Source organism: Microtus ochrogaster, chromosome 7 (genome assembly GCF_000317375.1).
Source record: "Microtus ochrogaster isolate Prairie Vole_2 chromosome 7, MicOch1.0, whole genome shotgun sequence".
Taxonomy (NCBI): Eukaryota; Metazoa; Chordata; class Mammalia; order Rodentia; family Cricetidae; genus Microtus; species Microtus ochrogaster.
Genome location: NC_022014.1, coordinates 12,131,110 through 12,155,910, shown reverse-complemented (window position 1 = coordinate 12,155,910; position 24,801 = coordinate 12,131,110). Strand labels below are relative to the sequence as shown.

The following is a 24,801-nucleotide window of genomic DNA, read 5'->3' as shown; positions in this document are numbered from 1 at the left end:
CTCGAACTCACAGAGATCCGCCTGCCTCTGCCTCCCGAGTGCTGGGATTAAAGGCGTGCGCCATCACCGCCCGGCGAAATAACTTATTCTTGAACCAAAACAAAAATAACTTAATCCGAATTTCTGTATAGCTAAGTAAGGTATACTTCTTGCTTTCTGGAAGCAGGGTCTTGGTAATAGCAAGTTAATTCTCAGTAGTCCCTAGTCCCCCAATTCCAGGTTGTATAAATGGCCCTCCAAGGACCTAGCAATGGAGGGGGTCACTGACAGGCACACAGCTGAAGCAGCTTCAGGACCTCTGTCACTAGTGATCGTGTCCTGACTGCTATGGGATAATGCTCTTCCACACTGCAAAAATTTGTTGCTCATATTGGTTTAATTAAATGCTGATTGGCCAGTAGCCAGGCAGGAAGTATAGACAGACCAACCAGACTAGGAGAATTCTAGGAAGAGGAAAGGCAGAGAGTCAGTTACCAGCCAGACACAGGAAGAGATAAGAATGCCTTATTGAGAAAAGGTACTAAGCCACATGACTAAACATAGATAAGAATTATGGGTTAATTTAAGTTGTAAGAGCTAGTTAGTAATAAACCTGAGCAATAGGGCAGCCAGTTTATAATTAATATAAGCCTCTTTGTGTTTCTTTGGGACTGAGTGACTATGGGACCAAGCAGGACAGAAACTTCTGTGTACACCTGACCTCCATGAATGTCTTGTTTCCTGGCTTATGGCTCTCATAGCAGTGTTTGAGCTGTGTGTCAGCTCAATTTCCTGGCTGTGGGTTTGTGCTTCCCAATTGGTAAACATACATTATCCTCAGGTGTCAGAGTCTAACCAGGAGTCGTGGCGTGTGTGTGTGTGTGTGTGTGTGTGTGTGTGTGTGTGTGTGTGTGTGTGTGTGAGAGAGAGAGAGAGAGACAGACAGACAGACAGACAGACAGACATGTTGGCAGTGATCTTACATTAGGTGCTACCAGAGACTATAGACAATGCCTGCCTCCCAGAATCCTAATAGCAATTTTTCCTTCCACTTAAATATGCAGAGAATACTTAATTTTCTCCAGCTATGCAGAGAAGGAATTCACGAGCCCTCAAGTTTACCCTGTACTGTACTGAAGGCAGTCACCACCTTCAGAACATCCCCACCTCACTCTTTCTCCTCTTACCTTCCAGCAGCCACTCTTGGCTGTAGAGAATCAGGCCTAAACCCCAGCATGCCCTGCTTCTCTAATACCTTCTGCAAACCACCTCAGTAGAGCCGTCTGCAGAGCTGAAGAAGCAGTTTGGGGACCTTACTGCTCATGCTTGGTCCAAGCTCTAGGCCCAGAGCCTGGGAACTGTGTCTTCAATAAGGACCCCACAGGACAGGTGGCCTAGGAGAGCGAGGACATGCCAGCAGGACACAAAGTCTTCATCTCTTTTCTGTAGACTTTTAAAACCCCTCAGGAAACTCTGGACATCTGTCACCGTTTCTACGTCCGCTTTATCACTTTTCCTTCTCTTTCTTTCCTACATATGTGTGTTTTAAAACATGCACGATACTTAGGAGGCACAGGCAGGAGGATTGCCACAAATTCAGGTTCAGCCTGGTCTATGTAGTAAGTTCCAGGACTACATCGAGAGATTATTTCATCCCATCCCTTCCTAAACAGTGTGTCCACACAGATACAGCACAGCATAAAATCTATCATCTGGCTGCATGGTATAGTGGTATATTCTTGAACGTCCAGAACTGAGGAGGCTGCTGAGGCAGGAGGATCACAGTTTTAAAGGCAGTGTGGGCTACATGGTGAGATCTTATGACCACAAAAGATAGTTAGGTTTTAAAAAATCGACCATTTTAATTGTTCCATTTAAAAAATAGTTGTATTTATTTTTAGAACATTTCATGCATACATATGTATATATGTTCATGCACACATATACATATATATACATACATATATATTTATTTGTAGTCTTGATCACACCCATATCCATTTCCCTTTCACATCCCTCTGCCCTCTGCTAGCTGTCCCGTTCCCAACTTTAAGTTCTTCCTACCTCTTTAAACATTTGAAAGCATGGCTCAGTAGTGTTAGGCAGACATGTTGTCCACTGTTAGTGTCTGAACCCCAGACAATGACTGAAGTGGGTTTCTGTATCCATCTGGAGTCTCCCAGTGTTTGTCGTTTTGTGATTGGCTTATTTCACTCAGCACAGTGTCTGTCAGAATCTGCTTCCCTTGTAGGCTGAGCTGTGGATGACCAGGCAACTACAGTGCATTTTTCCTTTCGTCCTTGGGAACCACCTTTATGAGCTTAGGTTCTGGGGTGCTCGCTGCAACCCCAGTTCTCATGTGCAGACGTAAGCAAGTGTTCTTCTGCTTGTTCACTGAATAGCGTTATCTTCCTCCATCAGTTGCCGTGCAGACAGTGTATGTGCAGCAGCCCGTCTCCTTTTTCGACCGCCCTGTCCAGATGTGCTGTCCATCCTGCAGCAAGATGATCGTGACCCAGCTGTCCTACAATGCCGGAGCCCTCACCTGGCTGTCCTGTGGCAGTCTGTGTCTGCTGGGGTGAGTGTGCCCACTCTGCAGAGATTCTATTCAGACTGGCAGGGGCTGTCCTGTGCATTGGCAGACTGTGTGTTTGTGTGAGTAGAAAGGCCAAGGTTAGCGGTTTGTCTGTCTATTGAGACAAGCTCTCATTGCTCTACAATCCCAACCCCAGGATTATAAGCCTGGTTCCTCACTACCTCACAGATAATTTTTAAAATGACTTCCCTTTTTATCCTTTCTTGTGCGTGCGTGTGTGTGTGTGTGTGTGTGTGTGTGTGTGTTTGTTCATGGACGTATACCATGGTATACATGTTGAGGTCAGAGGACAACTTTCCGTGGTCATTTCTTTCCTTTCACCATATGGTTCAGGGGAACTGAACTCAGGTTCTCATGCTTGCAAGGCAAGTTCCCCACTGGCTGAGTTACCCCCAGATACCTGTAGGAATTTTCCTCCTTCTGTTTTTAGGGTACTCAGCTGCTAGGCTAGTTCCCTGTCTCTGCATGCTCAGCCTGTTTTAGGATGTGTAAAGCTGAGTGCGGTGGCATATGCTGTAATTCCAGCACCAGCAGGAGGAGGTGAAGGTAGGTTGTCTCAATAACACAAAACAGGGCTGTCCAGGTGGCTCAGCAGGTAAGGGTGCTTACCACCAAGCCTCACCATCTGGGTTTGATCCCCAGAGCCCACATAGAGAGACCTGACTCCCAAAAGTTGTCCCCCGACTTCCACTTTTGCACTGTGAACAGGTATTCACATATACACAATGAATGAATGAATGAATTAAAAATGAAAGCTTGGAGCAGCACAGCTGGGCTCAGCTTTCTAGAAGTTCACAGCACCTCCTCCCCACAGGGCAGCCACCAGGAGTTACCCCAGCTGGGAACTCTGCTCAAACATGCGTGGAAATCGCTGGATGTGTTCATGTAGAGACCTACTGAACAGCTGTTCACATCTGCAGAGGGCGAGGCCCTTGGGCTTCTTTTCCTTCTAGAATTTCATGACCTAAATAATAATTTTTGCGTGACTTCGAGAGAAGCTCCAAACATTTCATGCACTAACACACTTTATAGGCCTCTGGTCAGCCATGCTTCTCCCTTACAACCTCTGGGATTTCCCATTGCCAGAGCAGGGAATTACATAAATATTTATGTCTGCACTAAAAGCCATGCTAGTCTGTGCTCTGGGGGAGAAATCCGAGCAAAAGCAAATACATGGTTTTCCTAAAGCAGGTATAGCAGGAACCTCACCCTTTCTGGCCTGTCACTTAGGAAGCCGCTGCTGCGTGCTTTCGCCTTGGAGGAGCAGGGACCTCAGCTGCTCCGTGACTGACGTACATCTCCTCACTTTCTGCTTGTGACTCTGGGTGGAGAGAGCCCTCGGCCTCTGTTCTCTGTGGAAGGAGTGGGCCACTCATCCTTCTCTGACCTGCCTATTCAGCTCCACTGTGGGCTCTCACTTCCACTCTGGGCTTAAGCGACCAGGTCTGCCATCCCCGTGCTCAGGTGTGACACAGGCTGATCACCAGCTCAGGGCCTGCCTGAGCGAGGGAACCAGACTCTGTCCACAAAGTAGAAAGAAAGATGTGTGTAGTGGTGTGCACCTGCACTCCCAGCATGCCTGAGCAGGAGAATCCACAGTTTAAGGCCAGCCTCTGCCACATAGGGAATTTGAGGCTAACCTGGCCTACATGAGACCCTGTTTCCAAAACAATAGTAAAATAAAGACTGGGGATACTGCAGAGTACAGGAGTGAAAAGCTCCCCTAGCGCATTTGAGGCCTGGTTTCCATCCCCAGTACCACACATTGCTGCTGGGCCCAATAGCGCACATCTGCCATCCTAGCCACGGAAGACAGGTAGGCAGGTAGGCGGAGGTGAGTTCAAGGCCAGGTCGGGCTATCTAAAAAGACGCATAAAAAAAAAAGCAGCCCGCTGTTGTGGTGCAGGAAGGCAGATCAGAGTTTGAGGCCAGCCTGATCTACATAGGGATTTCATGTCAGCCAGGGCTTCCCAGTGAGATCCTGTCTCAAAGAGGAAAGGAAGGAGGGTACTTTGGCTGCTTTGAAACTTTTGTATTAAAACTCTTATCTTTGAAACTGGTAAGGGGCAGCACAAGCTCATCCTCGGCTGAGCCTGAAGTCAAGGCTGACTTTCTGCCCTTTATCTCCCAACTTCTAATAACTTTGAGAGGTAGTCTCACCGTGATCCCTGGAGGCAGATGACTTCCCTTCCTGTCTCCTGGGGGTATGGTGTGAATGAGGTCAGTGTGTCTAGGGTCACAGGGGATGTCACAGGTGAGAAGTGTGAGCAGTCAGCCGTGTTTCCACCCTGAGTCCGGGTCTGTAGGAAGTCCCATCCATGTGTAGAAAATGGATGTTGGGAGGGGTCATCTGGGGAAGGGGATGCTGCCAGCCTCACTTGTTGGCGCTCCATGTTCATGCTACCAGACAAAACGCAGGCTACGAGCCATCTAACGTCTAACACATGGACTGTGGCACTTTACAAAGCAGCTTGCCACCCTCATCTGAGATGATGATGATGACCTTCTCTTCCTCCCCCTCCTTTATGGGTCTAATATAGCTCAGGCTGCCCTTGAAGTCACATTGTACCCAAGGATGCCCTTGAACTCCTGGTCCTCCTGCCTCTACTGGTCTAGTGTTGGGATTACAGCCCTATACCATGTTTGGTTTTATGTGGTGCTCAGGATGGAACCCAGGGCTTTGTGCATGGTGGGCCAGCCATCTGCCAGGGAGCTACAGCCCCAGAATGCTCCTCCTAACTTTTTCTTTTAAGTGCTGGTGCTAAAGCCCAGCCCTCCCGTATTCTGGGCAAGTGCTCTACCACTGAGCTACATCCTCAGTGCCGGGGTTTTGTTGCTTTTTGAGTCTCACTGTGTAGCCAGGCTGACTCCTGCCTCTGTCTTTCTAGCGATAGGGTAGCAGGTGTATAGCACCGTGCTTGGCTCTGCCACATGTCATAGCTTTTTGAGAGGATAGTATCTTTGGGTTTAGGGGCCCACCTCGAGTTTCCAGGGTGGTCTTGTATCAAGATATTTAATTACTTTTGCAGAGACCCTCTCCCTTCCTTTTTGAGTCAGGGTCTCATATATCCAAGGCTGGCCTCCAACTCACCAGGGAGTCAGCAATGACCTTGAACTTCTGCTTCTCCTGCCTCCATCTCCTGAGTGCTGGGGTTATAGGCTTGCACACCTGATATTGGGGATCAGATGCTGGGCTCTGTGCCTCCAGGGACAGATTCTACCAGCTCAGGTCTTCAGCTCCACACCGGCCTGCTGCAGACCCTTCAGGAGGCTCCAGCACGGGGGTTTTTGGTGTTGGTGGCATGCTCCTTATGTGTGTCTGTCCTCCCAGGTGTGTTGCCGGCTGCTGCTTCATCCCGTTCTGCGTAGACGCCCTGCAAGATGTGGACCATTACTGCCCCAACTGCAAAGTGCTCCTGGGCACGTACAAGCGCTTGTAGGACTTGGCCAGCCAGCTATAGGGGAGATGCTAGATACATGTTACCGGAAGTCACCTGACCCTTGCCCAGCTCACCCAGAAGAGACACCTTCCTTGATTTCATCTTTTCATGGGCTCCAGCGTCGTGTCCTTTGGTGGGTGGGAAAGGTCAAAAAAGTGACAAACTTCCAAACCCCAGAAATTGCTGCTTGGAGTCACACCCTGCACATGCAAAGACATGGACCTTGATGTTTCAAGGGCTTATCGCCTGCCCAAGTCACCCCACTAACTGTGATTGTTACCCCGTTTACCTCTCCACTGATTTGCCATTCGCTGGCTCCTCTTCCTCCTAGGTGGACCTTCCTGGTGGCGGTCTTAAACCTGGAAGCCAGTTTGCCTTATTTTTCACCGTCTGGCCTGATCTTTTCTGTCTCTCCCCATCCCTGATGGCAGAGACCTCGCCTTAAAGACTTTGTGGTTCTGTAATCACAGGCTCTCGGGCCCTCAGAATCGCCTTAACTTCTAGGTTTGGTTTCATTTGCCAAGTGCACAGAAGGGCTTCCGACACCCACCAGATACATATGGAGCAGGCCACAGTCAGGCTGGGTCTAATCGCATCCCCTCCTGCCTCAGCCCCACTCATGAGTGCAGGCATCTTCCTCGTGGTTTCTGCGAGTTCTTGTTCTTAAAACACGTGGGAGTTCCTTGGCAGGGAGACCTTTCTAGAATAACTTTTGTGATCATAATACACCCTTCATTTTTCCATTTGCTGGTGTGTTTTTGGTTGGTTTTGTTTTCGTTTTTGATGTACAGTCTGGCTTTGTTGCCCAACCCAGCTTTGACCTCCTAGGTTCAAGTGATCCTTCAGTCTTTGCCTCTCAGATACCCAGAGCTCTAGACACACACACTGCACCTACTGCGTTGTTTTCTGTTTCAACAGACAGGTGCTTTCGTCTACTGCCTACCTGGACTTGTGTGGTTTTGAAAAGCTTGTCTGTGGGGATGAGGGTGTCCCTGTTTGAGCCCATGCTACAGTGCTGAGAGCTTGAACTCCCACAACAGAACCTGAAGCTTGATTTTAGTTTCTAGAGATGAACTTGCTATGTGGCACCAGCCTGGTTTTCAGTATCAGCGGACCAGATGGGAGGACACCAAAGACAAGTCAGGGCTCCTAGGGTGACCACTCTGGCACAGCCCAGCCAGTGTCCATCCTAAACCCACACAGGAACTGCTGCAAACAGTAGTGCATGAAGTCAGCCCGACCCTGAACTGCATGTTGGTTAACATACAGTCCTAACCATTGTCTGAGCTGTTCATGCGGTGATCCAGAAGCACTGGCCATCATTTTTGCAATGAATTTTGGGTACCATATATAACTTTGGTGTTATCTACTTTTAAACAAATAAAATGTTGGTCACTCAGTGAACAATTCAGAGTGAAGAAGGGCCTTGTGTTGTGTTTCCAGGCATTGCCCAAAGAATCTTGAGTTGCTCTGTTACTCTAGAAACCCTTCGTGACCCACACCTCAGGCTTGCTGAATATTCAGCCACAGCAAGATGACCGTTGCTAACGAGCGGCATTTGAAGGTTTGGCTGTGGGGAGCCCACAGGCGTCATCGATGGCAACAAGCCACGGCTTTCAAGTTTTAATAAAATGCCAAGGAGAAAGCTGTCCTCATTCATCCTCTGAACAAAACCCTCCTTGTGTGTTGACCGGGGAGGCTGTTCGATTCTGGGAGAGGGGGTACCAAGTGAGGAGTGCGGGTGCCACCCCTTCCTTTCTTCCACCTGCGGTGACAGCTTCAAGTTGGAAGGTGTGAGGGGAATTGGGTCATTTAGTTGTGGCTTACATTGCCATCGAAACCTTATTTGTGTCCTTGTGACATCCTTGCTCATGGGATCTCAGTTGAGTGGTTTTCTTTTATTTGATCAAGCTCAGCGCTGTGCAGTTTGCAGTTTGGCTGTCACTGTGATCACAGGCTGGTACTAATTACACATGCAGGCTTCCAAACAAGGGCCCTGTGTCGAGGCCTATAAAATACATACTATACTGAGCTTAATGCTAGATGCTACAGACTTAGTCTAGGCTAGCTGGCCCCTGAGATCCTGAGATCCACATAGGTAGCCTCTGCTTCTTGGCTGACAGTCTTCATACATCCTAGGCTTCCTCTTGCCACAATCAGGATGGAGTCTGGACAAAGACAAGAAAAAGGACAGGATGTGCTGCTCCTAGGTGTGGTGGCGGCGGAGGTTATAGCTGTGTGGGAGAGCATAGCCAGAGGCAGGGACATCTTGGGAGGGTCCAGAGTGCACCTTACCCTGAGCCACCTGAGGAGTGGAGGAGGGGAAGGGAGCGAGGGGGACCAGGTGCAGCAGCCGGAGACTCCGAGTAGATGAGAGGGACTAGGTAACTAACATGTCTAGACTATATAGGGAAGGACAGCCCAGCCCCTGGGCTGGAGACTTTAGGGCAGACCCTGTAGCAACTGGGGGACTCTGGGATATGTTCAGTAGACAACTCAGCCTTGTCTGTGAGACCCAACAGGACCTGTGTGGAGATGCTGCACAGACTCCCAAGAAGGGACTTTGAACTTGGTTGTCCTCAGTGTTCACTCCCTTGCCTGAATATATGGAGAGGTGGGTATTTCCTGGTCAGTCTATTGGTGGAGAAGAGAGACCAAATGAAGCCATGGCCACAGTCAGGAGGTTGAGGCAGGAAGCCTTGCTGACTGTGGCTTCCAGACATTTTCTGTTCTTAGACCACTGCCTTTGGCGTGCACGGCTATGTGGGTGTGAAAGCCTTTCTGATGGTGCCATCAGAAAGACGTGTGACATCGCTGTTTCCTTCCTTGTTCTCTCCTGCCTGTCTTCCCTTTTATTGGGGATGGAACTCAGGGCCTCCCCCACCCTAGGTAAGGGCCTTGTACAGTTCTAAGCCAGACTGCTGAAGTCCCAGGGAGCTCAGCCATACTGTGCAGAAGGCCCCCCTTGCTGGGGTGGGTTGACTACCCCCATTCCATGGAGGGGAAGGGAGGGTCTTAGGACCTTTGCCTGATGTTCCAGCCACTCCCTACCTCCTGCTGTTTGCCTGTAGCCTTGGGGAGTTCTGGAGACCCAGAAAGACTAGGGGTGTCCCCCCATGCCATGTTCCTATGGGAAAAATCTCCCTGTGTGTAATGACTTCCTGTTGCACCCTTATGGGGAGGAGCACCCACACCCTTATGGGGAGGAGCACCCACACCCTCGTAGGAGGCCCTCACCTGTGTCATAAGGAATCTAGTAAACTCATGTTGGAGTCCCGCCTTGACTTGTCATTTTGATCTTGAGAGAGGAGGTAGACCATGCTCACGTCCTCACTGAAAGGATTTCATTAACATGGACATCTCAGGCCCTTGATTTGACCGTTTATTGGTTTTTCTGTTTTGTTTTGCTTTTGAACTGGATTGTGGTACAAAATTAAGGATGGCAGGGAGCTCTGGGGGGAGCTTTTCACCTTACCCACCCCCATAACCCCAGTGCTGGGACCTTACCCCTCCCATAACCCCAGTGCTGGGACCTTACCCCCTCCCATAACCCCACTACTGGGACCTTACCCCTCCCATAACCCCAGTGCTGGGACCTTACCCCCTCCCATAACCCCAGTGCTGGGACCTTACCCCTCCCATAACCCCAGTGCTGGATGAGGGGTGTCACCACCACTGGCTTCTTTGGAAGACTCTAGAATGCAAGAAAGGGCACATGGCAAGGCCATGGGGGTGGGGGAACTTGAGAATGCTTCCTAAGCTGTAATTTGCATTGTGTTTGTGTCTGAAAAAACAGTAGGAAAAATACTCATCCCATGCCAAATGGGAGGTGGTGGCTGGGGACTCTGCCTCCCATAGGCCTTGACCTAAGAGAGTCATGAATGTGTGTGTCTGCGTGTCTCCATGCATGTAGGTGTGTGCGTTGGGGGTAGCGTCTGTTATCTAAGCTTTTCTAAAATGGACAGTGTAGCCCCACGCTCCGGGAGCTTTGGTGGAGGGGTGTCTATGTGGCAATGGAGAGGCTCCGGTGACCATGACATGGCCAGCTCACCAGCAGCAGCTTAGGACCGGCTGTTTGTGACCACTGGTGTGTAATGACAGGGTCCTCCCTGTGTCACTGAGAGCCATCTGTGTGGTTGATTCGGCTTAGCTTTCTCTGCTCTGCTGCTGCCCTGATGTCATGTTCTCTTGTTTTATGTGCAGCTTGCTGTGGCCCTGACAGCACTGAGTTGGTGCAGACTTCAATCTAAGACAGTTGGGAGTCTGTGTATCTGTTTATCTGCCTGCCTGCATGGAGAGGGAGGGGCAGGATTGCTCCAGATCTAAAGGCCAACCCATGAGAGATGGGAGGAAGCCCTGCTAATATGGGGACTGAGGGATGTTTGTGCGTGCTCCTGGCTTTCCCTACTTTCAGTCACTCAGTATAACCCAGAGTCCCACCCATGGCATGACATCGTTGCGGGATAGTTGATCTCGCTGTGACACCCCGAGACTGTGTTCATAAAGTTAACGTTGAATCGAGGCAGAGCCAGAGACTAGTTGACAAGAGTTAGTCATAGAGACTGCAGAGGCCTCAGGATATGGATAGAGAGGCACCAGGAGGAGTAGGGAAAGACTTCGAGATCAGCTGTTTTTTGGTCTGGGAAGTGTGGCGAGGTCAGCTGGTCGATCCTCTGTGGCTTCGTTGAATTATCAGATTTTCACCCCAGTATTTGACTCCTGGGTCTTTTCTGGTAATACAACAACTAAGCTAGCACAGTGTGACATAGTGGGAAAGACTTGCTGTGCCATTGGCCTCCCTCGTACACAGAGCCTGGGGCCCCACACCCTTTAGTGTTAGACCTGAGAGGAAAGCCATGTCCACGGCGGTCTGATTAAAGCAGGCTGTATTTAGACAAGCACAAGGACCGGCCCTACCACTGCCTCCCCTCAAGTCAGTCAGGGTTTCAGAGAGCAGCTCCTCGCTGGCTTTTGAGGTCCCTTTTATGGGGAAGAGTTAGGATTGCTAGGATAACTGTTGAGATATTTGACCGATAGCAGCTGGACAGAAGAGTTCAGGGCTCAAGGCTGCCTGTGGGGCCGATGAATGCAGGTCACACCATGTGCAAGGGGAGTCATCATAGATGTTCAAGAGTTTAACAAGGCGAAGGAGTGGACACACAACATGGGGTCACGGATTCGTGGTAGGTTGAAAAATACTGCAGGATACCCTTGGTTTAGGAAACAGAAACTTATTCTTGTAAGGCATGGAGACCTAGTAACAATGTATAACAATGTGGCTCCTTAATAGCAGCTTGGCTTCTGTCTCGGTTTCACATGATCAGTGTGGGCTAACGGCCACAGGAAAGCTTTCATTGTATTGTTTTCGTAATTAGAAGTTAAAAAGCCTAAATATGACCATCCAAGCCTTCCCAACAGCGGAAGAATGAGCCAGCGCCAGTGTGTGTGATGACAGAAGTCCCGCTTGGACTTGATTCCTTTACAGTGAGCAGTCCTGAAGAATTAGCAGTACTGCCTTGGTCAGTGTTGCTTTTCTTTTTGAGACAGTCCTGTAGTCCATGCTGGCCATAAACAGCCATGTGGCTCTGTAACCAAGAATGACCTTGAACGTCTCCTCTTTCCGCCTCACCTGCCTAGTGCTGGGACACAGGCAAGCATCTCTTTGCCAGGTTTATGGGTGCGGGAGGTGGAACTAAAGCGTCAATCATGCTAATCAAGCACCCAACAACCAAACTGATGTCCAGCCCTTCATGGCTGACTCCTGTTTGGGATGGGATAGGGCTCACAGAGCATGGATCGTTCTATAAGCACTGCCTGGGTATGTGCTGTGTTTCAGGACACAGAAGTGAACACGAGGGAAGGCTCTTGTGCCATCACGACAATGCCACAGGCCCAAGAGATGGCTCATGGCCGCTGAGCTAGACAACCTCAGTTCGGTTCCTGGACTCACAAGGTAAAGGGAAGAAAGCAGTTCCGCCTCTGCATGTGCACGATGGCACAGACTTACAAATACAACAAATAAATGGAACGAAAAGGTGTTTAGGAAAGGATGTCATCAACCCACCTCACTCCATGATGACAGCAACCTTGTTTGTAAACGCATCCTGAGACGCCGTCGATCCTGCCAAGAACTCAGCTCCCAAAAGCAAAGGCAGTCTTCAGTGGCACTTACGAATAAAACTAGGGGCTTGGAGGAGCTGTGCATGCTGGGTAAGCAATGTTGGAGCTGTTCACAGCAGAGGGACTGCAGAGTCTAAAATTCACCCAGGGCTACACAGAATACTGGTTGGCACCGTGGTGGCTTCATTTTGTGTTGTTGGGGTGTCTGTGAGCAGCCTCCTGGGTCTCTACCCAATAGCCTTCCACCAGCTGTGGTTAAAAAATATATTATCTTCAGACATTGTGCAGTGCCCCCCAGGGGACTAAATTATTCCAGAGCCCCAGCAAAGTGCAGGGCCCACAGCCACACTTTCACTTTTAGGACTGGATGTCTCCAGCTGGCATGAGCTTGTGGCTAAAAGCATGGTAAGTCCCCAAAAAGGAAGAAAGTACCCACACCCCATGGTGTGGATAAGCCTCGAAAGCATGGCTGCAAAGAGAAGCCAGATGTAAGGGGCCATGTACTGAGCAGGGCTGGGGATGTAACTCAGACGGCAGTGAGCTCACCCAGCATGCACAAAGCCCTGGGTTCCATTCTTAGCACCACACAGTGCGCACCTGTAACCTGGGCCCTCAGGAGCTAGAGGAAGGAAGATCATAATTCAAGGCTCCCTTTGGATATATAGAAAACCTGAGGTCAGCCTGGGCTACATGGGACCCTATCAAAAGGAAAAAAGGAGGGCACACACATAAGACAGGCATATCAGAGGCCAGCACTGGGGAGGCAAGAGGGAGAACACTCTCCTTGGATATGGGGTGTCCCTTGGCAGCGATAGGAATGTCTGGAGCTGGATAAGAGGGGCAGACTGCACTACACCCTGAGACCTGTGCTAAATGTGCCAAGTCCTATAATTTACTGTAACAGTTAACACAATGGGGTGGGGTGAAGTGAACACAGGGGAAATAAAAACAGGTATTTAAGTGAAATGACAACCACTGACAAGTATAAAGAGACTTCACCCATCACTTAAATAACATTTTCAAGGAGTCCATGGTGAGAGGCTCAGTCTGGATCCCAGCACCTATGGTTTCTAAATAAAACCGTCCTAGTGGTGTGTGTTTATGACCTCAGGACTGATGAGACAGAAGCAGGTGGATCCTGGGAATTGCTTGTCAGTCCACCTAGCCTACTTGTGGAATTTCAGGCTACTTAGAGACCCTGCCTCAAAAACATAAGGTAGACAGTGCCTGGGGAACAACACTGAAGCTTATCCTCAGCCTCCTTACACACACACACACACACACACACACACACACACACACACACACACGTAGAAGGGGCTGCGGGCAGCGTTCCTGCCACCCAGCTCCCAGCTGCCTGGCTAGCTTATGCCCCGAAATAACACACAAATTGTATTCTTTTAAACACTGCCTGGCCCACTATATCTAGCCTCTTCTTGGCTAACTCTCACATCTTGACTAACCCATATCTAATAATCTGTGTAGCACCACGAGGTGGTGGCTTACCAGGAAAATTCTAGTGTACATCCATCTTGGGCTGGAGCTTCATTGTGTCTGCCCTGGAGAGGAGTGGCATAGCATCTGCCTCACTTCCCTTCTTCCCAGCATTCTGTTCTGTTTACTCCGCCTACCTAATTTTCTGTCCTATCAGGCCAAGCAGTTTTCTTTATTGATTAACCAATGAAACACAGATTGACAAATGACCTTCCCACATCTCTCTCTCTCTCTCTCTCTCTCTCTCTCTCTCTCACACACACACACACACACACACACACACACACACAGAGTTTGTGCATTCTCAGGCTCAACAAGGGGAAGCCAGGTGTGTTGGCTCACACATGTAATCCCTGCATTTGGGGGCCTGAGGCAGGAGTATTACCACAAATCTGAAGCCAACGTAGGCTATGCATAAGTTCCAGGTCTGCCTGGGTCACAGTACAAGACCCTAAGGAGGAAGCTAGAAGTGGAATTTGAGAGCATCGGTGTAAGCATCTTGGGAACCTTGCGTATTGCCGGGTTAGAGCAAGTGATGCCGGTTAGATTTAGGATGAAAAGACCAGAGGGAGCTCACCAAGAACAGTGGCTAAGAGCTGGACATGGTGGCACACAGCACGCCTTTAATCCTAGCACTCAGAAGCAGAGGCAGGAGAATCTCTGTGAGTTTGCGGCCAGCCTGGCCTATAGCAAGTTCCAGATTAGCTAGAACTACATGTTGAGACCTTGTCTCAAAAAAGAAATGGAAGAAAAGAAGGGAGGGAGGGAAAGAGGGAGGGAGGAGGGGAGGGAGGGAGGAAGGAAGGAAGGAAGGAAGGAAGGAAGGAAGGAAGGAAGGGCTGTCAACAGCTGGAGCTTTGAGATAAGAATTCTTTTGGGAAGGAATTCATCTTTACAGAGACTGTGGAGCGTGATTTAATTCACACTGCACAAAATTCACCTGAAGTATTGATGCATTTTTTTTGTGAGTGTCATGTAGCTCAGGCTGCCCCCAAATTCCTAAATCTCCTGCCTCTACCTCCTAAGTGCTGGAACGGCAGGTGCAAGGCCCCAAGCCCCTCAATGCAAGGCATAGTTCTGAGCATATTCACACACAGTGCTGTTAGCATTTTATCACCTCAGGAAGGAACTTGGACCCTTGAGTCATGTGTGCCTCCACCCACAGTTAATCTGTTTCCTGTCTCTGTAGATTTGCTTATTCATGAAGCAGTTACATGATACCTGGACTTTTCTGTGTGTCTAGATTTCTTAACATTTTTGAGGTTCATGTGTGTTGTAGTTGTTAGCATTCAGGCATTATGCTGTCCTGTCCCCCATCACCTGGAAGGATGCACTCAGGCAGAACCCTGGCCAGCCCAGGGTCCTATGGTTGCTATGTCATTACATAGTCTATGCATGTGCGCTAAGACCCCCACTTTAAGAGACAAACACCGCCCCCTTTCTCTCGCCTTTCTCGTGCATGCTTTTTTTAATTATAACAATAGCTTGAACATTGCTCCCTTTTTGACGGGCATGTAATATTCCACAGTCTGGGAGGGCCTTCTCAATTCAACATCTTTAATAAGCCTGTGCTCCTAGAACCCACTTTCCTTGTAAGGGCTACTCAGAAACAAATGAATATGCACTTTCAAATGGTGGTGTTTTGTTTTCAGAGGGTCTCCTGTAGTTCCAGTTGTCCTCAGATTTTCTACATAGCAGAGGATAACCTAAACCTCCACTTCCCCAGTGCTGCAATTACAGGTATGCACTACCATGCCTTCTGTATTCAGTGCTGGGGGCAGAACCCAGAGCTTCATTCATGCCAGGCAAGCACTTGGTCTACTGAGCTGCACCCTGGCCCTGATTTAGCGTCCTCCTAATACTCTTTGGAAAGTCCATGTGGGTGCGATTGCAGGTGGAAAGTTATAATTAGCCAGCTTGTGAAATGGGGCATGGTGAGGGACACCCATGATTCTCACACTTCACAGGCAGGGGCAGAAAGATCAGGATTTCCAGGCTAGCCTGGGCTACAATGCGACCCTGTCTCAAACCAAAACCATAAGAGAGCCCTCCAAAACACGAGCTCACCAGACTAGCGAGTGGGTCTGTGTGCCAGTACACCTGCCGGGCACATGCTCTCCCTAGATCAGCTGGGAACCCTGAAATGCCTCACCCCGAGGAGCACAGCTGGGGAGCCCACTCCTGGGGAAGGAGGGCCAGGCTTCCCATATACAGGGGTGTGGGTGGCCTCTTACAGTCAGGATGCACGGCCTGGGAGAGCAAAAGAGACATGGAGGGTCAAGGGTCAGCCCAACAGTTTAGGCTCTTATGTAAACCTCTATCACTAGCCTGGTGCCTCCATCTCTGGTGTGTTTTTCTGAGGTCTTGGGCAGCCCACTCTTTTCACATGTCGCTACTGAGACCTTCTTATGGGAGGAAGGAGGAAAGATGTTTCTAGACCTTTCTCCTGGCTGGTACCCTGCACTTGGTGCTTGTCCATACCTAGGCACCTCCCCATGTAACTGCTGGAAGCCACTTAACTCCAGGATGTCTGGAAACCTGGAAGTGTCCCATAGGGGCTCCAGCCCCTGTCACAGTGAGGTGAGGCGTGGTTTTGCCTTCCTACCTGCTGCTGCTGTCCTGGGCCAGCTTTGTGTGCCCTCCTCCAGGCTGACTGAGGTCCTAGTGGCGGCAGGATCAGGAACTTGGCCTCTGGTTGGGAAATTATATCAGCTGGCAATGAGTAATGGTTCGTTAGCAGTTTGTGGGTGTCAGACTGTCATTATGGGTCATTCCAACACCCCCACATCAGCAGCAAGGACAGTGTCAGCAGGCTACACTCTGCTGCTGTTTAGCAAGCATCTCCTTCCAAAATACAGAAGAATACTGCAGGGCTCAGAGTTCAGCTGTTGAACCCGGGTCCTAGTGAGCCCTTCCTGAGAGGGTAGATGATGTCGACCCTTAGACCTTGCACCTTTTTGTCCTTGCATAGTATCTCAGTGCACCGACAAACCCCAGCTTGCCCCTCCAAGTTACCTTTAGAGGGATATACTTGTTTGCATTGTTTCTAATTCTAAACAAAAGAAGTAACTGTGCACACTCATGCGGAGTGAACTCCTGCACCCCCCCCCACTTATTTTTTGGGTGTGTGAACGTGCAGGCACACATGTACCACAGTGAACCTGTGGAGGCCAGGGAAAAACTTCCAAGAGTCTGTCCTCTCCCTCTCCCACATGGGTCCTGGGCATTGCAGGCACCTTTACCAGCTGGGCCAGCTCACTGGCCCACTGTTTGCTTTCTCTTCTTGTGGGTAAACACATGGCCAGGGCCCAGGGTAGATGTGCATGTGAAGAAACACATGACTGCTTTCTCTGATCTGTGCCCGAGGTTGGGCAGCTTTAGCCACACAGATCACTGCCGCCTGCTGTGAACAGGGTGTTGGTCCACTGTTGCCTGATGGCTGCACCAAGTCTAAGATCATCATGTGTCAGCTTTGGCTGTCATCATGTCTCTCCTCTCTGGCCTTCATTCTCGGTCGAAATCCAGGAGGAAACACTTGGCTTGTGACTTCCAGCCCTTTGGTTTCGCCAGTGAGTTCATGAGCCCAAAGAGATCAGGAAACTGATTTTCAAAGGTCAGACAGCTCACGGAACAAGTCAACAGAAATGAGTCACCCTCCATTCCATCTCAACCCCACTCCTGATGAATAGGGGACATATTTCTCCCTGTCCCCTATTTTAAAGCTAGCAGACGTGGCAGCATTTCTGTAGACAGCCCCACTAGGCTCCAGCAGCTTGAGGGCCCCCTACTGGTGAATTTTCCTCTCCCATGGGTCATCCATGCCTGTCTCTGCAAAGGAATACTAGGGATGTATGTCGTTCAGTGGGTAGAGCGCGTGCCTAGCAAGAGGGGAGCCTTGAGTTCAATCCCCAGCACCATAGAGCAGTACACGCTGACTCGTAACTGCAATCCTAGCCCTTGAGAGATGGAAGGCAGGGGCATCAGCCCTTCTGGGTCAGTGGGTAGAGCGCGTGCCTAGCAAGAGGGGAGCCTTGAGTTCAATCCCCAGCACCATAGAGCAGTACACGCTGACTCGTAACTGCAATCCTAGTCCTTGAGAGATGGAAGGCAGGGGCATCAGCCCTTCTGGGTCAGCCTGGGCTACATAAGACCCATTCTCAAAAAACATATACACAACAACCCATCTCCTCTTTTGTTTATTTTTGCTTTTCTGAGACATAGTATCACCCAGGCAGGTACTGAACTTTTGATCCCCCTGCCTCAGTCTCTTGAGTTTCTGAGACAATAGGCCGGCACATCGCACCCAGTTCAGAAGCTGCCCCTTTGTAAGTCTCCTGTTTTGATGGTAACCATGTGTGCCGGCAGGTCCATGACTCTTAGCTCCTGGAACTCTGTGGTGTAGGCTGTGGAGTGTGGGGATGCTAGAGACATGAGGCAGGATGGATGAGGAACCCCTAGCTTTCCTTAATTTTCTGTGAACCTAAAATTATGAACAATGATATTGTCTTAGAAAAAATGAAAAGTAAACAACAACAAACCTTGTTGGAGAAGAAGGCTGCTTGTCTGCCCTGGCCGCCCAGAACCAAAATAATCACACAGAAACTGTATTAATTAAATCACTGTTTGGCCCATTAGCTCTAGCTTTTTATTTGCTAGCTCTTACATCTTAATTTGACCCATCTCTATTAATCTGTGCATCACCATGAGGTTGTGGCCTACCAGCAAAGTTTCAGCACATCTATCTCCGGTGGTAGATCCATGGCGTCTCCATCTCCACCTTCCTTCACCCAGCATTCAGTCCAGTTTTCCCCGCCTACCTAAGTTCTGGCCTATCAACAGGCCAAGACAGTTTCTTTATTCATTAACCAATAAAAGCAACACATAGACAGAAGGACCTCCCACAGTGGAGAGTCAAGCATGCTACTACTCTTACAGAGAGCCAGAATTTAGCTCCTAGGACCTCCTCTGGGTGGCTTACAACTGCTCATAGCTGCAGCTCCGGGGGCTTTGGCACATGATTCTGTGCTCTGTGGGTACCCACACATGGGCTACACGTGTGTGTACTCAGGAACACACACACACACACACACACACACACACACAAAATAAACACTCTCTAAAAAGAAACGCAAAAATAAAAAACAATGCAAAATAGTGTCAGACTAGGGCTGCAGATGTGTGGGCAGCACTTGTCTTACATGGACAAGACTCATGTTCTGGCCCCAGAACCAAGAAAGCAAACATCTCAGAAAGATGAGGACTTGTGACCTCCAATAGTCCTGGCCTGATTCAGGCTCTGGTCATTGTGCAGAGAGTCAGAACGACTTCACATTATCTCCAGGAGTGTAGAGGAGAGACACATGGGAGGCACTTGTCAGGAAGGCCTGTGTAAATGCTGTCCCATATCCTGAGCTCCATGGGGCCAGTTGGCCACGGCTTGGCCTGGGATGCTATAGCCATGAAGAGTTGAGGCCAGGGGTGTAGAGCCCTGCCTGGCAGACCACAGTGGCCTAGAGTGATAGCAGACCCAGTGGGGCATCAGATGGCTAGGAGAAGGGAGGCAGGGCCACCCTGGTGGTTGCTTCTGGAGTGGGCCTGGGCATCAGTTGTAGGATGTCCACTCTGCCAACATTTCCATGTTGCCTGGAGACCACACAACAGAGATGGCAAGGATTTGGCTCAATCTCCTGACTGTGGAGAATCCAGGCCACAGACTGAGATGCAGTCTCTCAGGAAAGAAGGTGGAGAAAGGCCCAGAAATGCCACCAGAGTTAAAAGAGACAGGCTACTTCCATCAGAGTGGGTAAAAACCCTCAGAGGCTGTGGGACACTGGGCAAGTGATTTACCCTCTCTGAGGAACTGCTGGGTAGCTGGTGGAAATAACCCATGTGAGGGCTTCATTGATGGGAGACAGAGCTTCCTGAAGGCAGCTTTATTATCACTACTGTGGTCGGTCTGTTCTTGGAGATGACAGAAGCTCTCCTCATAAATTGCCTCCAAGAGAATTCTTTGCCCAGCACTGTTTCTGTGTGAGTGTCATCTGCAGATGCATTTCATGCCCACACTGGGCCTGTCACCCTCAGGCCAGCCTTCCGGGACTCAGCTCCCCACTTCTCCCTGCAGTCACCCTGGAAAGCGCCATAGACCCGCCAGAAGCTAGGTCTTCAGCTTTGTGGCCAGGGTTCTGGACAGTAAGATGTCTGAGTCGGGGACATCATCTGATTGGAAAAGAAGCCAAATGCTAAGACCACGTGCCAGGCTCTTCTGTTTATGTCAACTCTCCGGGAGACATGCCTACAAAAATAGAAAGTGGAGGCAAAGGCCAGAGACCCAGACAGTGATAGATTAATGGCTACAGTTCTTCCTTCCAAGGCAATGAAAATAGCTCAAAATTGTCTGCTGTGATGGTTGCACAGTTCTGTGAACACACTAACATGCAGCACATTGTCCTCTGTGTGTCCATGTGTGCACGCACACGTATGAGCGTGTAGAGACCAGGGGACATCAGGTAAGTCTTTAGTCACTCATTTCCTTTTAAGATTTTATTTGGTGTGTATGTGTATGCATGCATGTGTGTGTGCACATGTGCTCGTGTCCCACACATGTGTGGGTGACCACAGAGGCCAGAAGAGCTCCCGAAGCTAGAGTTACGGGCAGTTGTGAGCTTCCCAACATGCGTGCAGGGAGCTGGCCTCTTTCCAGACCCCCCACCTTAGTTTTTGAGACTGAGTTTCTTTTTCTTTTTTTTTTTTTGGTTTTTTGAGACAGGGTTTCTCTGTGGCTTTGGAGCCTGTCCTGGAACTAGCTCTGTAGACCAGGCTGGTCTCGAACTCACAGAGATCCGCCTTTCTCTGCCTCCCGACTGCTGGGATTAAAGGCGTGTGCCACCACCGCCCGGCTGAGACTGAGTTTCTTATTAAATCTGAACTCGCTAATGTTGGTTAGACCCTGCTGTCTGGACCTCCCCAGGGCTGGGTTGTAGGTATGAGCCACGTGCCTGGCTTTTAAGAGGGGCTGGGAGTTGGACTAGGTCCTCACGCTTATGCAGTGAGCACTTTCCCCTCTGAGCCACTGGCTGCCCACTTTGAGTGGCAGGATGTACTATAGACGTCCTACCTCAGCCAAGCAGCTCACAAAGACGGTATCTGCCTGGAGGCCAGGCTTTGGCGCCTGGAGCTCAGCTAAAAAGGCTCAAGTGGAGAGAACTCGGGGTGTAAACTGAGCCCAACACAGGGAGTACAAGATGATTTAAGTGGGCCTGCTTTCCCAGCACTGTGACACTGCTGTCCCCAAAGCCTTGTAGATCTGCCTCAGAGTCACCTGTCTCCTCTAACAGAGGTATAGCTAAACCATCTATCTGACCATGGCCTATCAGGTGGTGATGGTGGGTTAGATGCCCCCAAGGCTGCTGAATTAAATGCATTAAGACAGTCAATTTTATTTCTTATATATTAGATTATAATAAAACAAAAACAAACAAATAAACAAAAACCCTTCAGGACTAGTGAGGTGGCTCTGCAGGTAAAGGAGATTTCTGTCAAGCTGGAGCTCAATCTCCAAACGCCACACGGTAACTTCTGCAAATTGTCCTATGACCTCCACCTGCATACTGTGACACGTGTGTACACACAGACAAATAAATGTTAAAGACAACAACAAAGTCACACAGCTACATGGTACTGCCAGCACACCAGCATGAGACATCACTGGTTCCTAGTACTTCCTCCAAGGCAAAACAGGGCTCTCCCCTCAGTGATCCCAAACCCCCTCCTCCCCCTCTCCAGGGAGCTAGGAGTGTCTCCACAGGCTTTCTGATTGGCTGGTCTGTGCCCCACCACCTCACTCCCTCTCCCCTGGTCTGGAGGGAGCTGAGCTGGCTCTTCTAGGGAGTGAGCTGAGGTTTGTGGGCTCCCCTGTCCCTATCCCTGAAGGATGCTGATGCTGGTGCCCACAGGGTTCCTAGTGCTGGGCCTGGCTCTTCTAGGGAGTGAGCTGAGGTTTGTGGGCTCCCCTGTGCCTATCCCTGAAGGATGCTGATGCTGGTGCCCACAGAGTTCCTAGAGCTGGTCCTGCTCTGGGCGCAGGCAGGGGTGATCTTGGGGAGTAAGTGAACGTGCAGCTTGCTGCATTTTCTTCTCCTGAGTCTGGGTGGCACAGAGAGGGCAGCCACCCTGCTCTGCAGGAGTTGGGTTTGCCACCCGATGCCCTTCTGTCCCTCTTACCAACCGCCTTTGCTTCCCTTCGCGTCCCTGGGGGAAAGGAGCTAAACTTCAAGGCAAATTCCTGTCACTCCTCACCCTCTTTTGCCTTCCTGGAGCAGGTAAGGTAGGGTTTACAGAAGCTGGGGGCTAGGCCCAAACCCTGCAGGAGAGTGGGGAAGCTGGCGTACAGGGGGTATAGTTGCTCTCCATGCAGGGGCGAAGTTCTGGAGCATGCTGAAACAGGTTTTTTGTTTTTGTTTTTGTTTTTCCTCATTTTACTTGACCGCCAGGGCATACAGAATAGGACTAGGGTAGAAGACAATGGGACTAAATGGAACGGTGGCTTTCCCAATCTAACATTTAAAAAAAATGTGAAAACAGGTGGAATTGATGTCATTATGTTTTTTAAACTCAAGAGACTGTCAAACACAAATATTAGAATGCATCAAATGTCTGTATTCCTCCATCTTTTGAAATCTAGCGTCTTCCATCTGGTGCTTTTTCAACTTTTGGGTTTTGAGACAAGGAATCACGTAGCCCAGGCTGACCTCAAACCCACTGTGTAGTCAGGTCTGTGACTTTGAACTCTTTTTGTTGATGGTGGTCTTTGTTTGTTTTTGTTTTTTGAAACAGGATTTTTCTGCGTAGCACTGGCTATCCTAGAACTCACTCTATAGACCAGGCTGGCCTCGAACTTACAGAGATCAGCTTGCCTTCACCTTCTAAATGCTGGGATCACAGGTGTGCGCCACCACCAGACTGTTCTAGTTTTTTCAATTGGGACACTAAAATTTCATTGAAAAATATTTGATTTGTCTTTAGATTTAGGGAGGAGGCAAGCACTATGGTTTCTAACATGTTTGGAATGTTAAATTGAGTATCAGATTTCTGTTTTAATTAATTAAACATTTCTCATACACTAGTGAGGGTTCAAGCACCCAGAAGCCAGAGGTGACGTCAATGGCAGCTCCTCTCTCTTCACTGGGGATTCACACACATGGATTTTAGTCCATTTCACGCCTCTTCTCAGACGTGAGTGTGAACGAGGCCTGCTGGAGTGCACCAACTGAGGCTGGAAGATTACAAGTTCTAGGACAGCCTAGGCTACGCAGCAAGACCCAAACTCAGAGGGTCAAGGTGCTTGCCACCAAGCCAGATGATCTGATAGTGACATCAGGTCACATGGTAGACGAGAGAACTGGCTCTGGCTAGGGTTCCTCTGATGTCTACATGTGCTGTTGCACACTCCACACACACACACACACACACACACACACACACACATACACACACACATACACACACACATACACACACACACATACACACACACACACACACATACACACACACACATACATACACACACACACATACACACACACACATACACACACACACACACACACACACACACACGAATGTAAAATAAAAAATGTAGAATCCAGATGAAGTTTTGCCTTGTGTATGCCTTCGCCTTCTTGGTTACGTCTCATGGATTTGTTACCAAATGAGCTTCATTGTCAGAAACTTTTTTGTGAAACGACAGTGTGTTTTGTTTTTAAGTGTTTGAGGAATGGGAAGGGTTCCTGGAACATGTGCCCCTTCTGGAAGGTCAAGGTGTTCCACTCTTGGCTTTGCAGTGTAGCGCAGCAGAGAATCAAGGTATTCCAGTCCTGGCTTTGCAGTGTAGCGCGGCAGAGAATCAAGGTATTCCAGTCCTGGCTTTGCAGTGTAGAGCAGCAGGGAAGCAGATGGAGACATTGCCCTTCATGGCTACAAGCAGGAGGCTTGAGCTGTGCACAGGAGGAGTTGAACAACTATGCAGAACTGTGTTAAACCTATTCAGTATCACTGAAATAATGTCTTTAAAAGGCATTTAGGGTGTGGCCCACTGTTAGAGTGCTTGCTTGGCAGGCATGAAGCCCTGGGTTCTGTTCCCACAAATCCACTCCCCTGGCACCCAAACAAACAAAACCAGTCACTGGGTGTGGTGACGGACCCCTGCAATCCCAATTTAGAAGGCTGAAGCAGAACCAGCCTGGGCTACATACTAGGCTGTCTCCAACAACAAAAGTTAATGCTTATAACATATTGGCCTGGTGTGGTGACACACACCTGCAATCCCAGCAGGTGGGAGTTGGAAACAGGAGGACCTCAGGGACTTCCCATGTCAGGTGCACCAGGCAGTTCAGTGACAAAAAATAAATTGAGAACAACTGAATAAACCTGATGTCGGCCTCTGACCTCCACACACCTGTGCATATGCAGGACACACAGGCAACAAGATACACACACACACACACACACACACACACACACACACACACACCTTCCACGCACTCCCCGAATAAACATTGTCTTAATCCCATATATCCAAACTACCATTAACAAGTATGATCAGTACTGGAAGTACTGAGATTTTTTTTTTTTTTCTGTAAAATCTGGGATGGATTTTATACTTGGGGCATGGTTTAACATGGATGGGGGCCCAGTTATCAAAGCCTTAAAGCAAGTGGGGAGGAAATCAGTTGCCCTCAGTGTCTTCCAGAGGTGGATTTCCCCCACCAATATTCTGCTTTCCTGGAGAGAGGGTTTTGGTAAATTAATCCAGATATCCAGGGATGGGGCAACTCTTCCATACAGTCTGTAATGTGGAGTCTTTGTAAGACTAAGTGAAATGGGGTGAAACATGCTTCCCACTGTGAGGATGTGGGGTGTGTCCCAAGGGATCACACGGGCAGAGTGTGTGTCGGCCAACAGTCGAGGCCTGGGGGCTGAGGATGAAAGTGATACTCTGGAGGAGTCACTGTAGGAGGGCAACTGCAGGTGTGTCCTGGCTAAAAGGGGCGTGGATGGCACCTGGGAGGAGGAGGGAGGGGCGTGGATGGCACCTGGGAGGAGGAAGGAGGGGCGTGGATGGCACCTGGGAGGAGGAGGGAGGGGCGTGGATGGCACCTGGGAGGAGGA

At 49.5% G+C, this 24,801-nt stretch overlaps 1 protein-coding gene across 1 annotated transcript in view; it reads left to right on the top strand.

Annotated features, from left to right (window-relative positions):
• Positions 1–7,433, top strand: part of Litaf (lipopolysaccharide induced TNF factor) — a 34,756-nt gene extending 27,323 nt beyond the window's left edge. The window contains exons 3-4 of the mRNA XM_005349316.3: positions 2,401–2,557; positions 5,907–7,433. Coding sequence (XP_005349373.1) covers positions 2,401–2,557; positions 5,907–6,015 — 266 coding nt within the window. The 3' untranslated portion in view covers positions 6,016–7,433. The remainder of the gene's footprint in view (positions 1–2,400; positions 2,558–5,906) is intronic.
• The last annotated feature ends 17,368 nt before the right edge of the window (positions 7,434–24,801 follow it).